Below are 24,916 nucleotides of genomic sequence, written 5' to 3' on the forward strand. Positions count from 1 at the left end.
GGGGACACGGGTGTCTCGAGCCCAGGGCTGGCCGGGTGCAGTCGAGTGCACAGCCCGTCCCCAGGGATGGCCCCCAGGCCCCTGCGGGTGTCTGAAACCGGGGTAGTGCCGAACCCTGTATAAACGATGTTTTTTCCTAGAAATACCTACTTAGGATCTAGTTTGGTTTTTAGAGGGTAACAACAGCTAATGAAATAGGGCAACTGTAACATTACACTGCAGTGAGTTATTTGACTGTAATCTCTATAACTAGTCTGATAACAGGTGGCTCCAGGTGCCTTGTGGGTGGGGAGCCTACAGTGTGGATACGCTGGACAAAGGCAGGACTCACTCGGGCAGGACTAAGCATGTCCTTTTGAAATTTTACCGAGTTACACAGAACCACAGGCAATTTAAAACTTAGAGTTATTTCTGGAATTTTCCATGTAACATTTTTGGACCAGGATTGACCACGGGGAACTAAGATGGTGGAAATGTCGTCAAACTGTGGATAAGTGGGGGACTAGTGTAATTAGGGAGTGGTGAGTTTGGGGCATTCATTACTTTTGTTTTTAATATAGTTTAATTGTGAGGTTATGTAGTTTAGTTTATAATAATGGCTATATAATGTAACTGGAAAATTACCTGAAAGTTTTTCAGTCACCTCTTGATTTGAGACCAGCTGCTTCCAGCATCCCCAAGAATGACCAGAAGGTAAGCTTTCTCTGCGCGCAGGCCCCATGTTTGTCCTTTGTTGCTGCCTGCAACACTGGCCAGCACTGTGTGCTTACTTAGTTTATAAATATGTGCTGAACGAATGCATGAATGAACGAACCAAAGAGAAAAGGGACATGAGGAGGGAATTCACCAGCAAGTACGTATTGCGTATCACATGCCTCCCTCGTGTTAGGTCATGTCCTGTGGGGGTGGGGAAATCCCTGCGTAACAGGGAGGGTACCCAGGGTACAAGCGTGCCTGGCAAGTCTAAGAACACCAAGGCCAGGGACGTTCTCTACCCTTGAAGGGCTTAAGGCATCTCCACCCAAAGCATCCTGAGATCCCATCAGACAAAAGGCAGTTTTCCCTGGGTGGGGAGGTTGAGGACCATGAGCACCTGACTGCCGGGCCCCCTTCCTAGCTGGGTTCACCTTCTGTCACGTCTAGATCACACCTGTCCTCCACGCACCTGACTGTGGACGGTGCTTGACAGCCTGTGAAGCCACTGCGCAGGTGATGAGACCGTTTCCCAAGGGGAACATGTTAGGCATGCACCTGAGAATCCCTAAGGATGACATCCCTGTGAGGTTGACAGGGCAGTGGGAGAAAACCAAGACCCCAAAGAATGGGGACCTCTGCGGTGGACAGCTGGCTGTGACGGGGAGGCTGGCTGCTGTCCCTGAGCCTGCAGGCCAGCTCTGCTCCCTGGCCTGAGGGCCCAAGCTGGCTCCACATGGGCCCAGCACAGCCAGGGTGTCGCCGGTAGGTCCCGCTTCACATCCAGAAAAAGCAGCTCGGAGTCTTTGCACATGTGGGATTCTCAAATATCTGCGTCCGTGCCAAGAAAAGTTCTCAAAAACTTTATTTATAAAACAGAACGATGGGTGAATATTAACTTACGCACCCCTATTTACATTACAGTCCGAATACATTACAGCTTTAACTTGTGAACGGAGAGGTCCTGCCTTTTCTTCCGTTTCTTTTCTGGCTTCTTTGCATCGCTGATTTGCATTTTCACCTGATCTTGTAACTTAGAAAAGAACGCCTGAGAAGACTTCAAGGCTTTGTCTTTTCCTTCGTCCTGCGAGTAAAAATAAGACAAGCCGTGTACAAAATGTGCCTGCGGGTGACCCCCCCCCCAGGGTGACCACACCCTATCAGTGGCCACGGGGAGAGGTTAGTGAGGACCCGGGGCTGAGGCTGTAGGCCAGCTGTGGCCAGCGGCCTGCGCACTCGGCAGGTGGCCGGCTGTCACCGCAGGGCCAGCGGGTCCCCGGAATCCCACCCCGCTCACCTTCAGCAGCGCAGCCTTGCCCGCCTTCGTCAGCTGCCTCAGCTTCTCCGAGGCGGCGGCTGCGCTCAGCCCCCCGGCCCCGGCCGCGCCGCTCCCCTCGAGGCGCTTCCTCTGTCGCTCCTGCTCCTTCAGGTGCAGCTGCTTCCTGTGTTTCTTTCTCCTTCTTTCTCGTTTCTTGTCTGTGGCTGTTTGCTCGGCGGCTGTTTTTATATCTCCAGCTTTATTTTTTTCCTGTTTAAAAAAACCCCCACCACCAACGTACTAGTCAGTCTAAGGACTCAGAAGTAACACGACTTGCCCAGGAGCCTACAGCTCCTGGGCTCCAGCATGAGCTCCGGGGACGTGCCCAGGCAGCCCCAGTGCTAAGCCGCTTATACGGCCGCTGGGCTGACCGCAGGGTCCCCGGGATGGAAGGAAACCCATCCGGTGACGCTCGCTGCCTCTCGCTCCCCCCAGCTGCCAGCCCAGCTGCCAGGGTGTCGCCAGCAGAGGTGGCTGTGAGGGCAGCAAAGCAAGTGAGGGGGGAAGCGGGCTGTCCCCTAGGCCAGCGGGGATGGCGTGCGGGCAGGAACCATCATTCCGGTGCGAGGCGTGAGGCCAGTGCGCACAGCAGGGCTGCCTGCGCGCGGCACATGCAACCTCTTCGTGTCCAAAGGCTCATAGTCTAGACCCTGACTCCACGCCTGACACACATTAAATGGAAGCAGGGGGCGCAAGGCTGGTGTTACAACGTCACTAGTATTAGAAGCAATACATGTGATTTGTTTGAAACCCAACAAGGCTAGTATTCAAATGGATTACAAGATACTGATATTATTTACCAACAGCTTTTATATTAATTGATAATAATTCTCATACCTGCATCTCATAATAATACCTGATTATACAAGTCTGGCATTTGAATATTATATACAATTATAACATTATTACCTTGATTATACTTAGAAACTGCTGAGATACATTAGAATAAAAACTACAAACTCAATGAGAATGGCATTAAATGGAGATCTGGCTATAAACAGCTAACTTACCGGCAGGTACTGAACGTTTCCTTACCTTGACTTCCTCTGGGGCCAGGAGAGCCGCGTCGCTGACACTCACTGGGGCGACCTCCTCCATGGTTATGGCCGGCAGATTGGACACGACTTTAATCTCCGGGACAGGCTGGAAAAGAGACAGTACATTGAACAGGAAGTCAGAAGTAGTCCTCACCTAAGGATTTGAATTGTGAACCCACTAATTGAAAATCTAATACATAAAGTTCTTTCGGGAGATTTCTTAAAACATGAGCTGTGCTGACAGTGGAAGTGAAGCTAACTGCCATGATGGCAGTGTGGGGGCAGCGCTTACGACGCCTGAGTATTTTAGGGTCTTCTCCGTCTCAGCCGGCACTAGGAGCACCAGTTCCTACCTTCTGTATGATGTTTCTGCCATATTTAAACACCAGTTCTTTCATCTGTTACTAAACTATTCCCATCTCCCACGTTTGTGTGCATTCCCCATCTTACCTACTATTTAACAGAACCTGTTGATTTCCGTAAATATTCCCTTGCCCTTGGTTTTGGGGGAAAGCTCACTGTAAGAACTACAGGATGCGTGGAAAAATGCTCCCTGGGCAAAAGTCAGAATAGAGCACTTGATACATTTTCTCATGTTTCAGCTCCTAAGAGCAGACTCTTCTGCATAGAGACCAAATAAAGAGCTCGTCTCAGGAAAGCTTAGGAAGGAACGGAGATCGCATCCGCTCTATCTCCACGCGAGAAAGTTTCCACACCCACCGGTTTCGGAACGAAGTGAAAGTTCGAGAGGGCGTCCAGTTTTAAGAAGAGGGAATCCATCATCTTCTGAATTTCCACGTGCTCTGGGTTTTCTTCTTCGGCTGTTTTTTGCTTAGAAAATAAGTTCAACAACATCGGATTAAGCAGCTTAAGATACATCGCAAGACAACACTCTCATGGTTACCAACTGCATTTACTGAGTCTCCTCAAAGCAGCCAGGTGATGTTCAGTAGCGTCTCCTGAGGCTGTACACACGTCCCTTCAACTGCACCCCTGGGCTGCAAAGCAGCCAGGAAGAATTTTTAACTCGATTCTTCCCAGTTCAACTTCACAGTGGCACCAAGGACACTGCTCTTGCTGCTGGAGTGGCATTAATTAGCAAAATCTGGTGGGAATCTTAAATGGCCCTGATGGAATAAAAATGCCATCCCCTCCCCAAACACATACTGACCGCATTCCTACTAAATCAAATGTAAAGGAATAATTCACAATTATTATGTTGGGAATATATTTTTGGAAATATGACTTTGTCCTATTTAACCAGAGATATTTTTTTAAGACTCTAAGTAAAAAGAAACAAAAATCAAAAATACCCACCAGACCTAAACATTCAGATAACCTTATAAAACACATCAGCAACTTCTAACGTATGAATGAGAAATGATTTAAAAATTGTAGCACTACTATAATAATTGCTGGAAAGTTAATAACTAGCTATCAGGTGGCCACTGTGAATTACAAAACAAAGTCCCCACCCCTTCCACTCAGTGGGAACATTTAACCCCAGTATTCTGAGCTTGTTCTCTCTCTCACTGAAACGAGGTGAGCCAAGAGCTCAAGATTTCTGTTTCATGAATTTCAGCCATCACAGAAGAACTAATTCTCTAATTCTTTTTTAATTTTTTTTATTGATTTCAGAGAGAGGAAGGGAGAGGGAGAGAGAGAAACATCAATGATAAGAGTCACTGATCAGCTGCTTCCTGCTCGCCCCCTGCTGGGGATCGAGCCCGCAACCCGGGCCCGGGCCCTGACCGGGAATCGAACCGGGATCTCTGGATCCTAGGTCGATGCTTCACCGCTGAGCCACACCGGCCGGGCTGACTCTCTTCTTTTAATAACAGTGGCTCTGCCTTACCGGCTCCTCACCTGGTTGAGTTTGATGTACTCCTGCTCATAAATTTCAGCCAGGCTCAACTTGCTCTTCTCATGGTCCAACGTTAACCGCTTTTTATACTCATACGGATCTTCTTTAGGTTTCTCTTTCCGGACGACATCATCCCAAGCCTGAAATGTGAGAGGCAGGTGGAACATAAATTCACAAAATCTCTGATTTCTTTCTAGGCTCACTTAAGAATCTGCCTCTGGAATATCTGTCATCATCCCAGAGAAAGCAAAGTGTCGGAGAAAGGAAGGAACTGTCACCCCTGAATGACTATTCACGTCACAGAGAGTAAGTATTATGAAAAGCAAAGGCATCGCTCAGGGATCCTTTATTTGTTTTTCTTTTAAAAGTGTCTTTCTCCTGGTTTCCCATTTTAATTCCCCACTTCCCCATCAGTTTATTTAAAAGTCAGGATTCAAGTTTGCCTTGTCTCATTTCACATTTAAAGACCTTTGCATATAGTGTCCACTCTTCAAACCCTTCCTGTTTTAAGCAAGCATCACACACGTTCTAAAGCCACCTCTTAATACACATGTCCTACACTCCAGTTGTACTCTAAGCGTACAAAAGGAGCTTAATTCTTAAAAGCTCTTTGCTAGGTTTTTATCATTTGGGAAAAAACAGACCCTTCTTCGTCTGTCACACCAGATACTGTGCCTAGACTAAGGGTCCTGGGTGTGACCACATCAAGTCAGTCACCAGTCACCACACCCACCACCCTTCCACCAGCTTCACCCCACACCACCCAACAGGTCAGCAGGGTGCAGGCGACACTGGCAATGGCTCTGGCCAACCCCTTCCCCTCTGGCACAGCACCCACATTTCCAGGGCACCAGTGACGACAGCGCCTCACACAACAAAAGCCGAGGATGCCTCTAGTGCCAACTTCGGGCTTTTCAATAACAACTGACATAAAACTTCTATAAAGGCAGAGTGTTATTCCTACTCCCCAAATATGCTCACATTATTTCTAAAAATTTCGGTAAACTTTAAATGAAGTTCAGTTTCATTCGTACTGACCTGATCTCTTATCCGCTGCTTAATGATATCTTCTAGTTGAAGGGTGGTTTCCTCTGTGATCACCGGAGCTGAAGGGAAGAAAACATGTACTCGCTATGTAGATACAAACCAGACCAGTGGTTCTCAAAGGGCGGTCCCTGTACCAGCAGCATCAATACCTGGGAACTTGTTAGAAAGGGAATTCTTGCGCCCCACCCACACCCCCTGATTCGGGGGGCAGGGGGAAGGGACACCTATCTGTGTGTTAACTAGCCCTTCTGCTGCTCCCTCCAGTTTGAGAACCACGAAACTAGCGAATATGTGGTGGTCAGTGCTGACGCTTTTAGTCCACGCAACTGGGGAATCCCTTCTTTTCCATTCTCTTTAGCACTGAATTAAATGGAAATTCACTTTGACATCATGGGTACAAGAAAGAATCTGATGAGATGATCAGGGGTTCTGGCTAGAGTTCACAACTGAGTTGGTGGACAATGACAGCAGGCACTAGCAAAAATCTGATTACGGTCTACCCATTAGGTACCGTTAGCGCATCAGTAATCCTGGATTAATGTTACGGTGGCTACAGAGGAGAATGCCCAGTGGCGAGAGCCGAGTAAAAGTACTTAGGACTGAATGTCACCATATGGGCAACTTACTTTCTAATGACTGTCGGGGGAAAAGCACACACACCCAGTCAGAATGTTAACGGAACCCAGCGGAACGGCATACACCTGCGGGAGCCCCGGGCGCCCGGGCACACGCACCCATGCGGACGGCGTGGTCGAAGTGCAGGGTCTCCTCGAGGAGGCTGTTCTCAGGGCGCTTCTGGGCTGTCACTTCCCCCTGAAGCTGCCAAGGCTTTTTTTCCAACAACTCTTTTTCTAAAGATGCAATTTTTTCATTCATCTGAGAACAAGACAGAAAGAGTTATGACATATTTATGAAACAAAATTAGATGTAGAGTGGAGTGAAAGCAACTAATATTTTTAAAGTGGGAAAGAAATGTATTGTTCCTCAACACAGTTCTGCTGTGTTCCTGCCCCTTTTGTTATGCCAGTAGTGACTTCCTATTCCTGTTGCCTGTGGTGGGGTGAGCTGCAGATGACCTCTTTTACCCACTGAATTAAAATGCAAAGTTTGTAATGTACTAAACCCCCCAGAAGCAGTTGGGTATATTTCTGGGTTCTACTAGTCAAATGATCTATTCACAAGCCACTGACAATGTCAGTTATTAGAGGACTCCAAGATTAAGTCATGTTTTCATAACAACATCAGTATCTGATGGAACCTACCTTTGACTAAACACCCCAATCCAAGCTATCTCTAACTTTTAAAAGACGACAAGACGGTAGAACCAAATAATTGGAGCCTGACTACGTTACTTTCAATGCCATTTCATTTGTTGGTAATCACATAGCATAGAAATAATTTTTATCAGCTTTGGGAGATGTGTTTGAGATGGTATAACTAAAAATCAGTCCCCACGGCACTCACAAAAGCCATCTGCAGAGCATCTCAAAGAAAGAGGCATATCCATAAGAGTAGTTATGGTTACGAGGTTCACAGGACAGCTAATTAGTAAAGACACTAGGTATGAAGAGAGCAGGGACAGAGAAAAGAAACAGGTTTCTACAGAGGCGCACAAATTGAAAGCTACAGGTTGGAATATGCAGCCCTGATTTTTACAAATTAGCTGCCTTCCACTTGGGCGTCTCTAGACAGTGAGCTGTAATGGTTACCTTTTCCTGTCTTTTTTCAAAAGAAGATTTAACTTCAGCAGAATCTTTCTGGACATTTAAGGTATCTGAATCTTCAGTTTCCTCATCGTCTGGCAAAGCAAAGGTCACTCTTTTCGAGCGTTTTTTATGTTGTTTGTTGTCTTCAGTGTCTTCAAGGTCATCATCTTCATCCCTATGATACAAAACCACTTATCAAAGGAGAAACACCACTTTTCATTAGGGAAACAAAAAGAAAACATATTTTCTGGTAATTTACATTTTCTTCTGTATACCTAATAGAACTAAATACTCCGAACTTCTAAAGTCCCAGTTATTAAGGAACAACAGAAGGAATTATTTAGGTGAAATAGAACAAAAAGTGTCGAACATAAAGAAAACAAATGACTGGTTAATCTATACCATAAAGTTATCTCACACAAATAACAATAGGCACAAAAAAAACAAATCAAAGCTCCTTGTAATAAAGGTTTGATTGCTACTGCCAGCGATGTTTATCTTCGCTGGGTGATCTCTAATGCCCTTCTAAGTTGACTTTCTGCTGGCTATCTCGAGACTATGTGATCTCAGAGACTCTAACTTCCTAGGTCAAACATATCTGACAACTCCGAGTATGCATGTGACTGGGCAGCTCCAGCCCACATGTAAAGGATCATTCAAAATACTCACGTTTCAGAAAGGCTTTCCGCTCCTCCTTCAGCAATTTCCTCCCCTTCATCTGAACCCAGTTCTTCATCAGGAACACTTGCTATGTCGTCACTTTCAACCGGATCAAAGAAATCTTTGTATTTCAGGTTTCTGGAACTTTTACCTGACTAAAACAAACAGACTTTTAACACTTTTAATTAAGGAAAGGAAAATGCATGAAATCAGCTTATATAGAGGGAAAACTAGCCAACTAAAAACAATACCAAAAACCCCTAAGAACTGCTAGACCATAACAAACTGACAGTACGTATTCTTTATAACTGATGTGATCCAGCACAGTATTCCTATCTCTAAATCTTCTAACATATTTCCAAAATATCCCTGCCTAAATAAAGTATACAAATGCTTTCCTTTCACTGTTATTTGTAGTGCTTGGTGAAAATACATGTTTGAGGGAAACTCTGCATATCTCCTACATGTGTGATTATGGTTCTTAAACTCCAAGTATTCTGCGATAAGGGAATGATGGCTTTGGTTTAATTTTTCCAGTCGATCTCTCTTAGCTGATCTAAATATTTCACTTACGTCCTGGTGCGTTTTGAGGTATTTCAACCTCTTCTCGAGAAACAGAACAGAATCTAACTTGAGGAGGTAGAAAGTACTCTTTCTCTCCTCTCCCAAAACTTTACCTTGAGTTTTTGACTTCCAAACAGTCCTCCCTCATCTTCATCAGAATCGACATCTTCAAATAAATCAATCTCTTCCTCCTCAGCATCATCTTTTTGCCGTTCCTCCTCTTTTTCCATGGTTTCTAAAAAGGTCTCCATTTCAGACAGTTTGAAGAATTTGTCATCCACTATGGACTTTTCTCTTGGTTTCTGGGGCGTTTTGCTCTGCACCTTGGTCCGCTGTTCCAATTTGCTGATATCAAAGTCAAGATCAGAATCCTCATCACTGAAAACTGGGCTTTTCCTCAGATCACGTTTGCCCGAGGCTTTGGTTGTCTCATCCCCTTTAGAATCATCACCACTCAGGCCTATTTCCTCCTCCGCGTCTTGTTCTAGGTCCTCTGGGCCGTCAGCCTCCAGCTCTGAACCATCCTCTTCGGCCTCCTGCTCTTCTGCCTCTGGGAGAAGACTGATGTCTTCATCTTTCACGGCTTCATTAACTGCCTTCTCGAAGTACTGTAACACTGGCTCGTTTTGCAGTTCCAGTTGTTGCCAAATCTGCTCATCATCAAAATTGTTTATCACCAGTTTCTGTAAAGGGCTTCCGTGGATCCTGCCGTTCTCTAGCATTTTGTTAAAGTCATAAAGTACTTTTGTTAGAGAAGTGAAGTTGGATGCCAGTTCATCTTGAATCCTATTCAAGGAATAAGGGAGGAAGTTAAAGGAGATTTACAATTACAGATAATTTCACAGCCCTCTGAAATTAAATGGGGGGGGGGAGGCCCAACTCTTGTGCAAAATCAAATTTGAATGAAATGTCCATTTTAAGTATAGATTCTGGCCAGGGGGAGCGTGGCTCAGCGGTTGAGCACTGACCTAGGATGCAGGCGATCGGGGTTCGATTCCTGGTCAGGGCACAGGCCCAGGTTGTGGGCTCGATCAATGACTCTCATCATTGATGTTTCTATCTCTCTCTGAAATCAATAAAGACATATTTAAAAAAAAAAAAAAAGAGGATAGATTCTGGTCCCCAAGAGTGGACGATCTTGCTGATGAGCCACCTTAATGTATAAAAGTGTGAACTAAGTATCTGGGAGTCTGCACACGACTGTAAAGCTTTCCAAAACTTTTAAACTTTTGACAGACTAAGGGAGCGCCAACGATCTGAAATTTGGGGACAAGAGATCCAGGCTCCCCTTTACCTTCCCCCTACTCCAGAGACTGACAGCGGCCCACGTGGGCCCTGGGCCGCCCCGGCCCGGGCTCTGCGCACTTACGTGAGGAAGCTCTCGGGCCGGCCCGTGTTTTCACCGACCTCGTCCAGGCACCGCTTCAGGGTTCGCTGACGCCACACCCGCCGGGCCATGGCTGTTTAAAACCCTGCACCCCGCGCCCCACGCGGAGGAAGAGGGGTTCCGGGAAGCGCGTCACAGAGACGCGCCCGGCGCACCCCGGAGCGCGCAGGCAAAGGTTCCGCGGTACACGCGTTCCGGGCCCACCCCCAGGCCGAGCCAATGGCAGCGCGAGAACCTTCATCACGCTGGCGCAGGGGGCGGGAGCGGGGAATGGGGAATAGCCATTGGTCGGCTGCGGCGCCCTGGAACTTCCCGCGAACATTCCGTTTTGCAGTCCAGAGGGCCCCGCAGTGGGCGACGCGCTCTCCTCTTAAGCGCCCGCTTTAGGTGCCCCGGGCGGCGTCAGCGCGCCTTTGGGTGAGGACGACCGGGTCCGCCCCCTCGGCCCCAGCCCCGCCCCTGGCCCCGTAGCCCCGCCCCTCAGCCCCAGACCCGCCTCTGGCCACGTAGCCCCGCCCCTCGCCCCCAGACCCGCCTCTGGCCACGAAACCCCGCCCCTCAGCCCCGCCTCTGACCACGTAGCCCCGCCCCTCGACCACAGCCCCGCCTCTGCCACGAAACCCCGCCCCTCAGCCCCGCCTCTGACCACGTAGCCCCGCCCCTCGACCATAGCCCCGCCTCTGGCACGTAGCCCCGTCCCCTCAGCCCCAGCCCCGCCTCTGGCCACGTAGCCCCGCCCCTCAGCCCAGCCCCGCCCCCCGCGTGGCCCCGCCCGCCGGGCCCGCGCTCGCCGCGTCCGACGCACGCCTAGAGGCCGCTAGTCGCTCCCGGAGATGGCGCGGGTGCTGAGGGCGGCGGTGGCCGCGGCGGTTGCGGGCGCAGGAGGTGACTACCCCGCGTGGTCGGGGCTCGCCGTGGGGCGGGGCGTCGGCCCGGGAGGCGCGGGAGGCGCGGGGCTGCGGGGGGCGGGGTGGCCCGGCGGCGCGTGTCGGTGGGAATCTTCCAGAAGCGCCTCAGGTCAGCCGAGGGGTGGGGGCCGCGCTCCCCGGGGGCCTCGCCGCCGCCGCTGTGGGAGGGGCTGCGGCCGACGTCGCCCCTTTTCCTCTGAGGCCCGGGAGAGGCGAGGGAACCTGTCCTTGGGGACAGCGGGGCCGTGAGTTTAGTCCGCGGGGCCCCGTAGGGGCGAGAGAAGGCAGAGCGAGGGGAGGCCCCGAGAATGTGAGCGGGCCCACGCGCGCCCCGGGGGGCTGGGAGGCCGGGCGGGACGAGGCGCGGTTTCCCACCGGCTGGGTGTCCGAACGCGGTCCGTTCGGGTTCGGAAACGTTCGAGAACCGAGGTAGCAAGCGGGAAAGACGAAGGCGGGCGCGTCTGTTAGGTGTCTTGAGTTCTCTGCACCTGCGTGAGGGGGGGAAGGGAGGAAAAAAGGCTGCGTAGAACCGGTGGCGACGGAAACGGCTTTGTGAAGCTCCTCGGGTTTTCTGAGCTGCTGTCCTGCGGGAAGCGCCGGGTGGTATCGTCCGCGTTGCCCCGGACCGTCTGTGCGGGTCCCTCGGCTTCGCACCTTCCGAGGTGTTGAGGGGGGTGAACCCGAGGAGCGTGGGGCTTCCCCCGGAAAGTGCGCGCTCGGGCCGCGCGTGACGCCGGCAGGTGTGCGAAGCCCCCAGAGCCAGCTCTTCACTGGTCGCTGTCGCCTTTCCTGCCGCCCTGGTCGCTGTCGTCTCTCCTGCCACCCTGGTCGCTGTCGTCTCTCCTGCCGCCCTGGTCGCTGTCACCTCTCCCGCCGCCCTGGTCACTGTTGTCTCTCCCTCCACCCTGGTCGCTGTTGTCTCTCCTGCCACCCTGATCACTGTTGTCTCTCCTGCCACCCTGATTCTCCTGCCGCCCTGGTCGCTGTCGTCTCTCCTGCCACCCTGATTCTCCTGCCACCCTGGTCACTGTTGTCTCTCCTGCCACCCGCCCCGAGCTCGGCAGTGAGCTGCGTTCAGAAAGCACAGAGTAATAGCCTCGCACGGACCGTGCAAAGAGTTGAAATGTGTACATGAAACAATGTTGTAACTGCAGGCTGAACACCGCTTGTTAAAGTGAAGCTCCAATTAACAAGCGATACTCAAGTTTTGCTAATAACTGGCACTCCCAGATCCTCCTTCCTCTCCTTGGTAAAATGCAAGTCAGCCTCTTGTCTCGGAGACCATTGCAAAATGGTAACCCTTTGCAAAACAAAACAAAACAAAACAAACCACCACAAGAAACCCAGACTCATGAAGGCGTCATTTCATTAGCACGTAGATACTGCTCATAGATCACACACTGAAGATATTAAAAATTGAGGCTCAAAAGAACAGTAGAGAATTTCAGAGGCATGAGAAAATTAAACACGCTGGTTTAACAACATTAACTTTGACGTCAGACAGACCTGGGCTTGAGGCCCAGCTTTGCCACCTAGTGTGACCTTGAAGAAAGGTACTTAGGCCTTGTTTTATTGTGGTTAAATATGCATAACATGAAGTCGACCATTTTAACCATATTTAAGTGTACATTTCAGTGGCATTGAGTGTTTTCATATTGTGCAACCATCACTATCATCCATCCCCCGGAGTTTTTCATCACCCCAAACTGAGCCTCTGTACCCATGCAGTAACTTTCCCATTGTCCCCCACCAGCCCTGGAAACCACTATTCCACTGTTTCTCGCTGAATTTGACTGCTTTAGGTGCCTCCTGTAGGTGGAATTGTACAGTACCCTTTTGTGACTGGCTTGTTGGCATTTCGCATAATGTTTTCAAGGTTTGTCCATGTTGTGCCGTGTGTCAGAATTTCATTCCTTTTTAAGGTTGACTAATACTCTGTTGTATGTGTAGACCACATTTTGTTCATCTTTTCATCTGTTAATGGACACGGGTTATTTCTACTTTTTGGCTGTTATGAATAGTACAGCTGGGAACGTGGGTATATAAATATCTATTTGAATTCTTGCTTTAAGTTATTTGGGATATACACCCAGAAGTAGGTGTATGTGGTAATTTTATGTTATGACCTTACTTTCTGTTTTATATATATTAGTAATTTTAGAGAGAGGGAGGGAGAAAGAGAGAGAGAGAGAGAGAAACATGGATCAGTTGCCCTGATGGAATGGAACCCACAACCTGGGTTTGTGCCTTGACTGAGAATCAAACCCTCAACCTTCTGGTGTACAGGACAACACTCCAGCCAACTGAGCCACACTGGCCAGGGCATGATCTCACTTTCAAGGAACATAAAATTTCACAGAAAAACAGAAACTCAGAAAAATGAATCAGATTAAACATACAACTTGGCCTGCAAAGGATTGATTTCATGAGAAAAGTTAGTTTTGAAAATGTAAATTGAACCTGTCAGGAGACAAGAGTGCCTGACTTATATGACTGAGTAGAGATTTACTTTAATTATGGAGCCATGTAAGTGGGGAACAAAAACATGTTGTATTTACTCACTGTGATGAGTAAAAAAATTTTTCATGACTACAGTTTTAAACAGGTTGAAAATATGTATACAGTGATGTGAAATTCACCAGCTTAATGCTGAAAACATATGGGCTTCTTACCAAACTAACTTGAAGGTTCTGATGAATGGCTCTCCTCAAACCAGATGTGCAAAAATTCAGACTCAAAAACTCATTGCATGTTCTCAAGTTAGGTTTTGTGCAGTTTGCACAACTTTGCAGATACACAAAGAACCACTGCATTGTACACATCAGACTGGTGAACTTTATAGTATGTAGAGTATATCTCATAAAAACTGTTCAGAAAACCTTATTACAAATGGTTATTTACAATTTTATGACATTACGTACAAATCTAACATATAATTTCTTTAAACAGTACCTTAGTGCACTGGAGTATAGACCCTTCATTTTAAAGAAGCTGAATTATTGAATTCTCAGCAGTATCAGTATTTTTGTCCTATTCCTAGAACACATGCTTTAGGGACCAAATAAACCCAATAAAAGGATATTTCCTTTCTTAAACTAGTTTACATTTCTAGAGATAAGGTAAACCCATTAGCTATAGTGTTGATTTTTACATTATATAAACATGTTACTTATTTTCCTCCATATTAAGAAGATTTTGTGTTCTATTGAAAAAAAAAACACCAGTTATTCTAGTAAACTGTTTCCTCTTCTCCCATTTTCAAATCATCAGGAAGTTTTGGAGAAAGATAGACTATGGTGGGGCTTCCAATGACATGAGCTGCTTGGGCTTCCTTCCAGTTTTTGAAATGTCCCTAAAGTAAGCAGATGTCATATATAAAACATCACCTTCACTTGGCCATCTTTTTATTTGTTCCTCTGACATTTCTGTGTGTGGCAGTGCTGATAATTGGATGGCTGCCAAGCACCTCCAGCTGCCCTGTCTCTTGTAGAGATAAGATGGGTGGGGGTAATTCAAAAATTCCTAGAATCAATGTTGGACACACCCTTAAAATTTCACAGAGCAAATGACTTATTAATGTGCATATTAGTCTAAAGCTCATTGACCCTCTATACAGTTTTTTGATACAAATACATTCTTTATTGAGCTTTCATTGCAAATTGCGTACATAAATAGAGATGAATTTGCTGGTAGTTAAACATTTTAAAAATTCATGACCTCCATGCCCTCAAGATAGTTTCTTGGTCTCCACAGATAACCCTGCACGCCACTCAACTAGCAGACAGCCATTGTATGTCTTGAACAATAAGAATGACTGAATTTATTGTACACCTGATATATATGTCTGACACTGTATTATATTTTTTATACCAAATAGCTGATCTTCACAACAAACCAGCAAGGTAGAGATTTAGTGGGTAGTACCAGTATTTTAAAACTGAAATAAAATACAATAGAATAGAAAATATTAGAGCCCATCACACCTCTTAAAGACTAGGTGCTCTTTTTATGACATTTACTTTCAGTTGTACTTTTTTTGTGTGTGTAGTGGGTCAGAATACACTTGAATTTCATGCTAATACAGTGAGTTCACAGAACCGGGCTGTATCACGCTATTGATAATGAGAACCCTTAGATATTTCAGTAATCAATAATATAGACTGACCTATGGCGCATCAGGTTTGTCGAGCAGAGCACCAGTCCAGTGGGGGGAGAAAATGCCGGTTGCATGTAGGTATCTGAGTCCCCAAGCCCTGGAAGGAACACTCTTTGCTTACATGGAGCAGACAGAGCAAGAGCAGCTTCAATAGTGGGTGTCAGTCCCCCATGGCCAACAGGTCTCTCCCAGTGGCCAGCACAGGACAGTTTTCTTTTGCACACCATTCTCATGCCACAGTAAACAGAACTCTGCCCCCCTCCCCTCGGAAGGCAGATGTAACAGTGAGGTTGGCCGTAGGATGCTCATGCTGTAAGCAGAGACAAAGGAGCATTCATTGAGCCTGAAAGAGGAAAGGATGCTCCCAGCACAAGGTGGTCGGCCTGGCACAGGCTGTGGGGGCTCTTTGTCTCTCCGAAGGATGTGTTCCGGGCTCAAGGCCCATCCTGATGTAGATTAGTGGGGTCAAAAGACTGCGTGCATGAGACTGCCTTTGCCAGCAAGATTTATGGTCTTAAATAGAGTCAAGTGGTGTCACTTTAATTTCCTTGTTGTTAAAAGTTTTGGTAAAGGGGAATTAATTTTTGTTGGCTGAAGCTCTGTGACACTAGATACTGTTTAAAGTGTTTTGCATTAAGAACTGAAACTCTGTTATTTAAAATGTGTTCTCCAGTTTGGTGTTTCATACTTTTTATTAAGTGCTGTGGTTTTACGGCATTGCCTTGAGACTTTGTACATGTATGTAACTTTCATTCTGGGGAGGCTCTGGCCCTTAGAGTCGTGTATGTCGGGACAGGGAAAGCGGAGTAATAACAGAGAGAATGCATAGCAGGCGCTTCAGTTTCCCAGTGCAGGAGGTCTCTTCACATTCAGAAGGGGCTCAGCTTCCAATCCTTCAAAATTATAAAAAACAATGTTTAAAAATCTGATCTCAGGGAATTCTCATTAGTTTAAGCACCCATTTGATCTTAGCTGTTTTTCCCCCAACAATGAGATATTTCACCCAGTTGATAGTCATTTAAGCAAAATGCACATTAAAAAGTACTGTATGGTCACGGCTTTAATGAACTTATCACAGACTAACACAAAATTGGTTATAGGTGGGGAAGAAAATGCTTGTTCTTATCAGTAAGTGTATTTCATGTCACATTCAAACTTACCCTTTGGGAAATGCAGAGAATAGCAAGTAATTCTTAACAATAGCAGCTGCGCTTTACTTGCTGATCAGTAACTATAAACTGTTATGGAAAATGTCATTCTTTGTTCTGAGTCTAAATAGCTCAGAATTAACTCTTTAATTCCAGACAGTTCTTTCAGAACGGAGTAATTGTATACAGTTTTGCTATTTATCTCCCCTCATTTATTTTCATTAACTAAAAAAAAAAAAGGTATATAAATAATTTTTACACTTATTATTTAGTTTAAACAATAATTTTAGAAGTGCATTAATGTCCAAAGAAGAATCTCAATGACTGTTCTGTTTTTCAGGGCTTCTTTCCAGACTTCAAGCTCTGGTTCCAACAGAAAGAGCTTTTTCCACCTCCCAGTCCTCACACCAAGTGGTAGATGCTGTGTGGACCCTGGGGCAGCTCAACCATGTGGCCATAGCAGTGCCAGACTTGGAAAAGGCCAGGGCTTTTTATCGGGATGTGCTGGGGGCCCAGGTAAGCGAGGTGTCCCCTCTTCCTGAGCATGGAGTGTCTGTTGTTTTCGTCAACCTTGGAAATACCAAAATGGAACTACTTCACCCACTGGGAAATGACAGTCCAATTGCGGGATTTCTGCAGAAAAACAAGGCTGGAGGAATGCATCACATCTGCATTGAGGTATTTTACTTATTTTAATGCTTGGTGCTTTAAATTTCTCTTTCACAAAATGTCTGACTTGTTAAGACTACATGTTGTCACTGTCATCAGAAATTTTAGGAAGTTCTTTAAGGGCAGTGGTACTATTGGTCCTGCTCAAAGATGGATCCATAGATATAGTCTCTTTTTCTCTAGAAAACTGCAAATGATAATAATAATGTAATTTATTAAATCTGGATTCAACAGCCTCTATAAAAGCCACCAGAGTTAGCCAAAACAGATTTCATTTTCGCTGTAGTATTTATTGTTCATATATGACCTCCAGTAACAGGAATACAGCTGCTTTCACTACTACAAGGCACTTAGAAGAAGCAGCTAAAAACACTTTGTAAAGTAAGAAGTTCCATGTACCTGTGAAGTATTCATGGTAATTATTTTCTATCCTTAAAATTCGGCAAGCTTGTTTCTTACTACAAAAGCAGCACATTTTCAGTTACTGACTGTGATTTTTCAAGATTGTTTCCATTGCGTCTGCTAACAATTCCTGAAGAAAGCATGAAATTTTTCTCTAGACTAGAACGTCCTTTATCAGAGAGCCTGTGTCTGTAGATGTTCATGTTCAGATAGCTGCCTTCTGGATTATCAGCAATAGCGATTATGCCCCAGTTTAAATTCTTTTGGTAGAAGGAATGTCACAATTAATAGTTAGGCCTCTTTCCTAATCCAGGAGAGAGGCGTGTTGAGTTCAAGGATTTACTTAGTTCATATTGCAGACATTTGAGAGCCTACTATGTGTGCTCTGCTGAGTACTTGGATCAGCAGTGACTAGGATGGACCGTGCCCACAATGAGGAGGGGTGGCTCCTTAAACAGGTAATCTTGGTGCACTGTGATAGCAGAATTAACATACGTGTCTCCTCAGTAGCACAAATGAGGGAGAGGTTGATTGCTCATGGCAGGCTGAGGAAGGGGGGAAGATGCCTGTGAAGGAATCTCCAGGTAGACAAGAGGAGGAAGCTCCTCTAGGCAGAGGGAACAGCACATGGAAAGGCACAGTTGTTATAACAACTACCATTGTGTCCCCTGGCAGTACACAAAGTACTTGACGTGCATTATTTTTTTCTTTCTTAAAGCTACCCCATGAGGTCAGTATTCTCCCCATTTGACAGGTGAGGAAACTGAGACTTAGAATAACTTGCCTGTAGTCACATTAGTAGTGAGTGGCAAGGCTGGGGTTCCAACCAGATTTGTTCTGATTTCAGGGTCTGCACTGTTAGCCACAGTGCCAGATCACCGTCATTGTGAGAGCTGAATTTAAAACCTGAGGTGGGGAACCATAAGATGTTAGGCCAGGGAACTAACAAGGCCCAGTATTTAACCTTGATTCCTTTCTTAGGAGGTTACTGTTGGCTGCAAGTCTTTATTGCAGTGGACACGAGGGTTTGTCTGAGATCCCCCACAAGGACAAGCAGGATCCCCAGCCTTTGAACGCACTGTTCCCTGTCCCACACTACACTCTGTGGGTCCTACATCAGAGCCAGGCCTTCAAAGGAAGCTGATGTGAGTTAGAAGTTCAGTTAAGTAAGGAATAGTCCAAGTTCAGTAATGTGACAGTGAATTTAAAAGTAGAGATTAGAGGGGAAATGAAGATGTGTTTTAGTGTGAAATGAAGGTGTGGGAAATGGTGGGTTAATTGCTACGTTAGTGTGACACCCATCATAGTTCTCTGCTCCCCGTTAAAAGGCAAGTGGCTTAACTAGGTAGACAGATTTCATTCTGTGCTCAGTCTGAGAGGGGGCTGTCCCAGGCTGTGGGGAGCTCTGCCATCCCTAACATTGACTTCCAGGGTTGCTCCAGGCCTCGCCGCTGACCAGCCAGAGGGGAGAGAGGCAGAGAGTCTACTGGGCCAGGGCCCGGAAGGAGGGGATCTAGAAATTACACAGATCACTCCATTCTCTGGTGCAGGTTGTATTGATGCCGCCATGAGTGCTTCCTGCTCTGCAGGCCTGTCCCTGAGGAGATGGACCTGGTGTCTAATAGAACAGCCATGCTTTCCCTCCATAATTTACCCAGAAAGCTAGGTATGTCACAGTGAAAACCTTAAGGCCACTGAAAATATTTACTTATTCAACAAATTGGTATGGAAGTTGTAACAATATTAAAATGCTTCCATGAGAGCAGACCAGCTGTTTCCCAGTGGCAGGGAGTGACTGCTCTTGCAGTCTGGCCATGGCTTTGACAGCGCTCTCAGGCTTGAAAAGAAATGCTGTCGGGAGTATACACGTAGAATGGATTTTGTCAGAAGAAAGCATAGCTCACATTATAGTAGCATTTAGTGTTGTCCTCATTTTTTTGCCCAATTAGAATCCAGTATGTATATAATCCTTGGCTCTTTGACAGTAAGATTGTATAAATACAGACATTTGTTAAATGCATATGTTGGGTACATCGGTGTTACGTCATTCTCTGTGCTATTTATTTATTTATTTATTTATTTTTATTTTTTAAAAATATATCTTTATTGATTTCAGAGAGAGGAAAGGAGAGGGAGACAGACAGAAACGTCAATGATGAGAGTCATTGATCGGCTGCAGCCCACAACCCGGGCATGTGCCCTGACCAGGAATCGAACCCTGATCGCCTGGATCCTAGGTCGACGCTCAACCGCTGAGCCATGCCTGGCCGGGCATTCTCTGTGCTTTTTAAAAAATGTTTGGAGTGCTATTAGATCATTGAACTCCAGGGCGATTTATGACTGCCTAGGAACAGGGCCATTCGTATTATACTTTTCTGTCCATCTAGTGCCGGGGTGGGGAACGTCCAGCCCACGGGCTGCATACGGCCCGAGAAATCATTTGGTTTGGCCCTGCCAAGGCCTCACCAAAGAAAAGCAGTTCCAGCCATCACAGTAGGGGTGAGTTAATTAAATGTTTGACCAAAGATGGCAGGCTAATTTTTAAGTTGATAATTTTGTATCACCCTCAAATGATGTTATAAATATCCAAATGGTCCTTGGCAGAAAAAAGATTCCCCACCCCTACTCTAGTGGGTTCCCAGTCTGAGAGGAGGATTTCCCCATAAGTATATAAAGACACAATTGCCCCTTTCCTAGACTGCCAATAAATATGAAGAAAATAGAAATGATTTAGAAGAGCTTTGTAAAATTATAAATGTTTGGATTTTTTTGAATGGAGAAAAACATTTTGGTGACAGTTTACTGGTGATCTTCATGTATATGAAGTTTTAATTTCAAAAGTACTAACCAGGTTTAAAAAAATTTACTAAGTAGGCAGTTTGGCAGGTGGAAGGTTGGTGATCAGGGAGTACCTACTACAAACTGTGCTGAGAGCTGCTTATTTACCCCCCTTTAATCTCTTGCCCTTTAAATGGCAGGCCTTAGTGCAGCATCACCAATGTCACCCATAGAATAAAGTATTATAAAACGTGGCTAATTATTGAGGTTATAAGGAGAAATGATTACGAGTGGTGAACATCCTCAAGCACTGGCTGCTCACTCAGGAAGATTGAGCAGCTTCTTTTTCCTCTCTGGAGTTTGAGCTTATTTTTGTGGTGGTTTAACAAAGGCTCTGCTGTAAGGCAGAGGAGAGAGCATGTGAGCTTGCGAGGCTCCTTCTAAGCCCTGAGATACTGTGACTTGGTGTTTTTGTGATCTCATGTGTGCTCTTATCTCCTTTTCTCAAGGTGGACAATATAAGTGCAGCTGTGAGGGACTTGAAAGAAAAGAAGATCCGTAGTCTAAGTGAAGAGGCCAAAATAGGAGCCCACGGGAAACCGGTGATTTTCCTCCATCCCAAAGACTGCGGGGGCGTCCTGGTGGAGCTGGAGCAGGCGTGATTGGTATCTGCAGGAAGTTGAGTCCGTTGATCCGGAAAAGCCTTCTCAAAGTGGCCTTCAGCCTTCAGCCCTGCACTCCTTCGTCACCTCAAAGTTAAAAACTAAAGTACAGACCGAGATGCAAAACATTACATAAATGTGTAGCTATAGATACATGCACGTGTGTGCATATGTGTGTACAGTATGTATGTACACACTGTGTGTGTGTAATTACTTGGGGCTTTTTCCTGATTTGGAGAAAATTTTGATTACTAAATACCTAGGGAATATTATTAAGATCGTATAGAAATAAATTATTCCTGTTCTAAAATTGGGTAACTGAGTCCAGGTACGTTAGCTGTGTGAAAGGCTGTTTTTGTGTGTGTGTGTGTGCGCGCGCGAGAGAGAGAGAGAGTAAGGTGGGATGGGTACACAGAGGAGTTATGATCTCAAATGTTTTGCTCTCCTGGAACCACTCACGTTCACAAGTCCCTTGGGGCAGGTGTTTGGGGTGCTAAGGACTAGATGTACGAGTAGGAAGCTTTGTGGAAGACTTGGTGCATAGAGAGCTGAATTTTTTTTAAGTCACTGGACATGGAGAGGGCAGTGAATTTGTAGTTAAGTGTCATTTAGGTGCTAGAACACAACACCTCCTATGGGAATACACAAAATGAATGGAACCCATTGCTAAAAAGCTTATGGTCCAATTGGGAAAAAAGCTTCATTAAGTAAATGTAAATACGGAACAACATGCGTGAGGTGAGACAGAAAGGAAAGGGAAAGGAGTAGAGCTCTCAGAGGGTGGGCTTAGAGGCACATCGGGTCTTTGGTCAGACTTTCAAATATAATAGAGACGAGTAGCTAATGAGTCTCAAGAACCATGGATGGGTGTCTAGAAGGCATAGTGTGTGGGAAGTGGTCAATGTCTTAGACTCGGGTGATTGGGCGTTGAGGAAGTAGGTGTGTATATATGGAGCTTGTTGTTATGGAAGACAAGGATAGCATCTAGTTGTGATTTAAAAGTTGAAAACAATTTATAATGTCTGATGTGGTTCTCAGTGTATGTAGAGGCGATATTTAGGACGGCTGTATCAAGGGGGCAGGATAAAGGGATTCATGTGGTGGTTAAGTACCTGCATGCCACTTGAAAAGGCAAATGTGATACTAGTGGACTGTGATAAACTGCATGTGTATAGTGTAACCCCTAGAGTAACCACTGACAAAACTGTACAAAGAGACACACTCAAAAAATGGAGATAAATCAAAATGGCATACAAAGAATGTCCAAATAACCTACTTGAAGACAGGTTAGGGGAAACGGGAGAAACAGAAAACAACAAAAACAGACCTACATCCTAACATATAACAATGACATTAAATGTAAATGGTATAAGCATACCAATAAAAGGACAGTCTGGGAGAATGGATAAAAAAACATGACCCAACTATATGCTATCTACAAGAAATTCACCAGATATCATGGTATCGGCAGGCAAAAGAATTGGAAAAGACAGACCTTGCAAACACGAATCCAAAGAAAGCTAGAGGCTAGAGGGGCTATGTTATCAGACAAAGTAAACCGCCCTTGCCAGTGACAGTTCACAAAAGAAAATTGCCAGGGGCCGTGGCCAGGTGGCTCAGTTGGTTAAAGTGTCATCCTGATACGCCAAGGTTTCGGGTTCGATCCCCGGTCAGGGCACATACAAGAATCAACCAATGATTCATAGATAAGTGAAACAAAAAATTCTCTCTCCCTCTCTAGAAATCAATTTTAAAAAATTAAAAATAAAATTGCCAGGAACAAAGAGGTACACTGCATAATGCTAAAAGGATCGGATCGAAATAATGTATGCATGTGCACCAAACAACAGAGCTGCAAACTACACAAGAATGAACAGAACGGGAAGAAAAAATAGATAAATTCAGAATTATATCTGTAGTTGAGGACTTCAGCACCTCTCTTTCGACGAAAAGGCAGTACATAGAAAATGTAACTACCTTTAACTAATGCAGAATCACAGTCTTTTCAAGCGTGTTTGGGACGCTCACCAGGATAGACCATATCTTGGGTCATAAGAGAAACATTAAGATATTTTAAATGAGTAAAACCATATAATGTATGCTTTGTGATCATAACTGAATGAAACTAGAAATCAATTTTAATGTAATAGGAAAATCTCAGAAACTTTTGTAAATTACACGGCACATTTCTAAACAGTCCATGGGTAAAAGAGAAATCTTAGGGACGTGAAAAACCATTGAGCTGAACAAAAACACATAACCTGTTTAATAAAACTCACTTGGTGAATTTAATTCATAAATTGATAATAAAATTTTTTCATAAGCAGGATAAAATTTGGTAACAAGATATGCAAATAGCATGCGTAGTAAATAACACTGATACATTTTAGAGGAAGGGAGGGAAGGGACAGAGAGAGAGCGAGAGAGCATTCATTCACCAATTTCTCCGTAATGGAATTGTGACTTTGTTAGATACCAATGCTTATCCCCCCCCCCCCCCCCCGCAGATAAAGCCTTAGGCAAAGTCCCAGAGTTGGACTTAAACTCCATCGCCCTTGCCAGTGACAGTTCACAAAATGTGTCTACATCTATTTCTAGTTTCCTAAAGAGGAAGCCTAAGACCATTGCTCTTCTGTTACGTTCGTTCATTGTTACAGATTTCCTTCGATCGCTGCTGTTGCTACACCCTCCCTTCCTGGGCCTCCTACCCGGGTAGGTGAGTCTCACCTCATCCTAAACATAATTTTTATGTGGGCACAATCTCCATCCCCATTTTATGCTAAATATTTTAAACTCGACCCATCTATGAGATTGGACACTAATATTAACCCCATTTTACGAATGAGGGAATGGCTTGGGAAAGGCCCCTTCTGCCTGACCTCCCAAACCATTTCCCTCTACTGTCTCTGCTTCCAAAGGAGAAACAGCTACATGTTTTAGGGGACCTATCCCTGTTAGGGGCCAGACTCTGGACCTGCTCTTCTCTAAATATGTCATCTAAACCCCAGGTTCCTTGCTCTGTTTACTGACAGTGGCACAGAGTGGATGCAGTACCCATGTGGCAGGCACGTGGCCGGAAGAGAGCAGGACCAGAAGTGATGTTCCAGTTAATGGGATGATCGAGTCCTGAAAGTTATTCCTGGAGTCTGGGGTAGGAGACTCAATTTCATTTTGGGTAGGAGAGTAGACTCTGTGTATCTGTCTACCAAAATGTTTTCTGTGTTACCTTTGTCAGAGCTGTTGAAACAGTACTCAAATCATGATAAACTGAGACCCTGGCCGGGCTGCTCAGTTGGTTAGAGCGTCATCCCAATATGACACAGTTGTGGATTCGATCCCAGTCGGGGCACATACAAGAATCAACCAATGATGCATCAATAAGCGGAGCAACAAAATCAATCTCTCTCCCCCTCCCCCCTTCCCTCCCTTCCTCTCTCTAAAATCAATTATTACAAAAAGGTGAATGAACTGAGAGTTTTATGGCCTTGAATGTCCTCTTTGCTTAGATAATCATGCTCAGCAGTGCCAGAAATAACAGGTTTCTGTGTCTCAAGGTGACCTACGAATGTGACACAGGGTTCCCAGCATCCACAGAGTGAGCGTGGATGGCACCACCCTGCTGAGTCCAAAGCCAGAATAGCTGTTAGTCCTGCGCCTTTCACCACCGGACACGTATTTCACATGCTTATTGTATACAGAGAGCTACCTCTTGGTGTTCAAACCTTAGTTGTTAAAGAGTCAAAATATATCCTACACTTTTATAAATGGAAATAATTGGCTTTTGTAAGAGAGGAAGGCTGCCAAGAAGCTCCTCCTGAGAAGACAGAGATAAGGAGAGTAGGGCTTCCCTCTGCCAGGTACACAGCTAAGTCCACAAGCAGTGGGTGGGCTGGCGGCCTCTTTCAGAGGATGGACCC

The 24,916-nt window shown here is 45.6% G+C and overlaps 2 protein-coding genes across 6 annotated transcripts in view; one reads left to right on the forward strand and one right to left on the reverse strand.

Annotated features, from left to right (window-relative positions):
• The window catches only part of MCEE (methylmalonyl-CoA epimerase), a 38,378-nt gene extending 17,066 nt beyond the window's left edge, over positions 1 to 21,312 (forward strand). For 2 of the 5 annotated variants that reach the window (XM_087829150.1, XM_087829151.1), the window contains 3 exons: positions 5,110 to 5,218; positions 16,829 to 17,166; positions 20,847 to 21,312. In XM_087829150.1, the coding sequence (XP_087685276.1) occupies positions 5,197 to 5,218; positions 16,829 to 17,166; positions 20,847 to 20,999 (513 nt within the window). In that variant the 5' untranslated portion in view covers positions 5,110 to 5,196 and the 3' untranslated portion in view covers positions 21,000 to 21,312. Of the gene's footprint in view, positions 1 to 16; positions 694 to 5,109; positions 5,219 to 9,377; positions 10,120 to 11,064; positions 11,162 to 16,828; positions 17,167 to 20,846 lie in introns of those variants that run through there. The other 3 variants (XM_087829152.1, XR_015716369.1, XM_087829149.1) reach the window with 3 other exon arrangements.
• MPHOSPH10 (M-phase phosphoprotein 10) lies at positions 1,541 to 10,379 on the reverse strand. Its single transcript, XM_016200280.2, has 11 exons — positions 10,259 to 10,379; positions 9,003 to 9,675; positions 8,335 to 8,480; positions 7,669 to 7,840; positions 6,694 to 6,835; positions 5,951 to 6,018; positions 4,915 to 5,052; positions 3,769 to 3,879; positions 3,047 to 3,154; positions 1,991 to 2,221; positions 1,541 to 1,777 (listed from the first exon to the last, which is right to left on the reverse strand). Exons 1-11 carry the CDS (start codon positions 10,345 to 10,347, stop codon positions 1,628 to 1,630), a joined length of 2,028 nt encoding a protein of 675 aa, XP_016055766.2. The 5' UTR covers positions 10,348 to 10,379; the 3' UTR covers positions 1,541 to 1,627.
• Positions 21,313 to 24,916: the final 3,604 nt, after the last annotated feature.

This window comes from Miniopterus natalensis, chromosome 22 (assembly GCF_054644295.1).
Source record: "Miniopterus natalensis isolate mMinNat1 chromosome 22, mMinNat1.hap1, whole genome shotgun sequence".
Lineage (NCBI taxonomy): Eukaryota > Metazoa > Chordata > Mammalia > Chiroptera > Miniopteridae > Miniopterus > Miniopterus natalensis.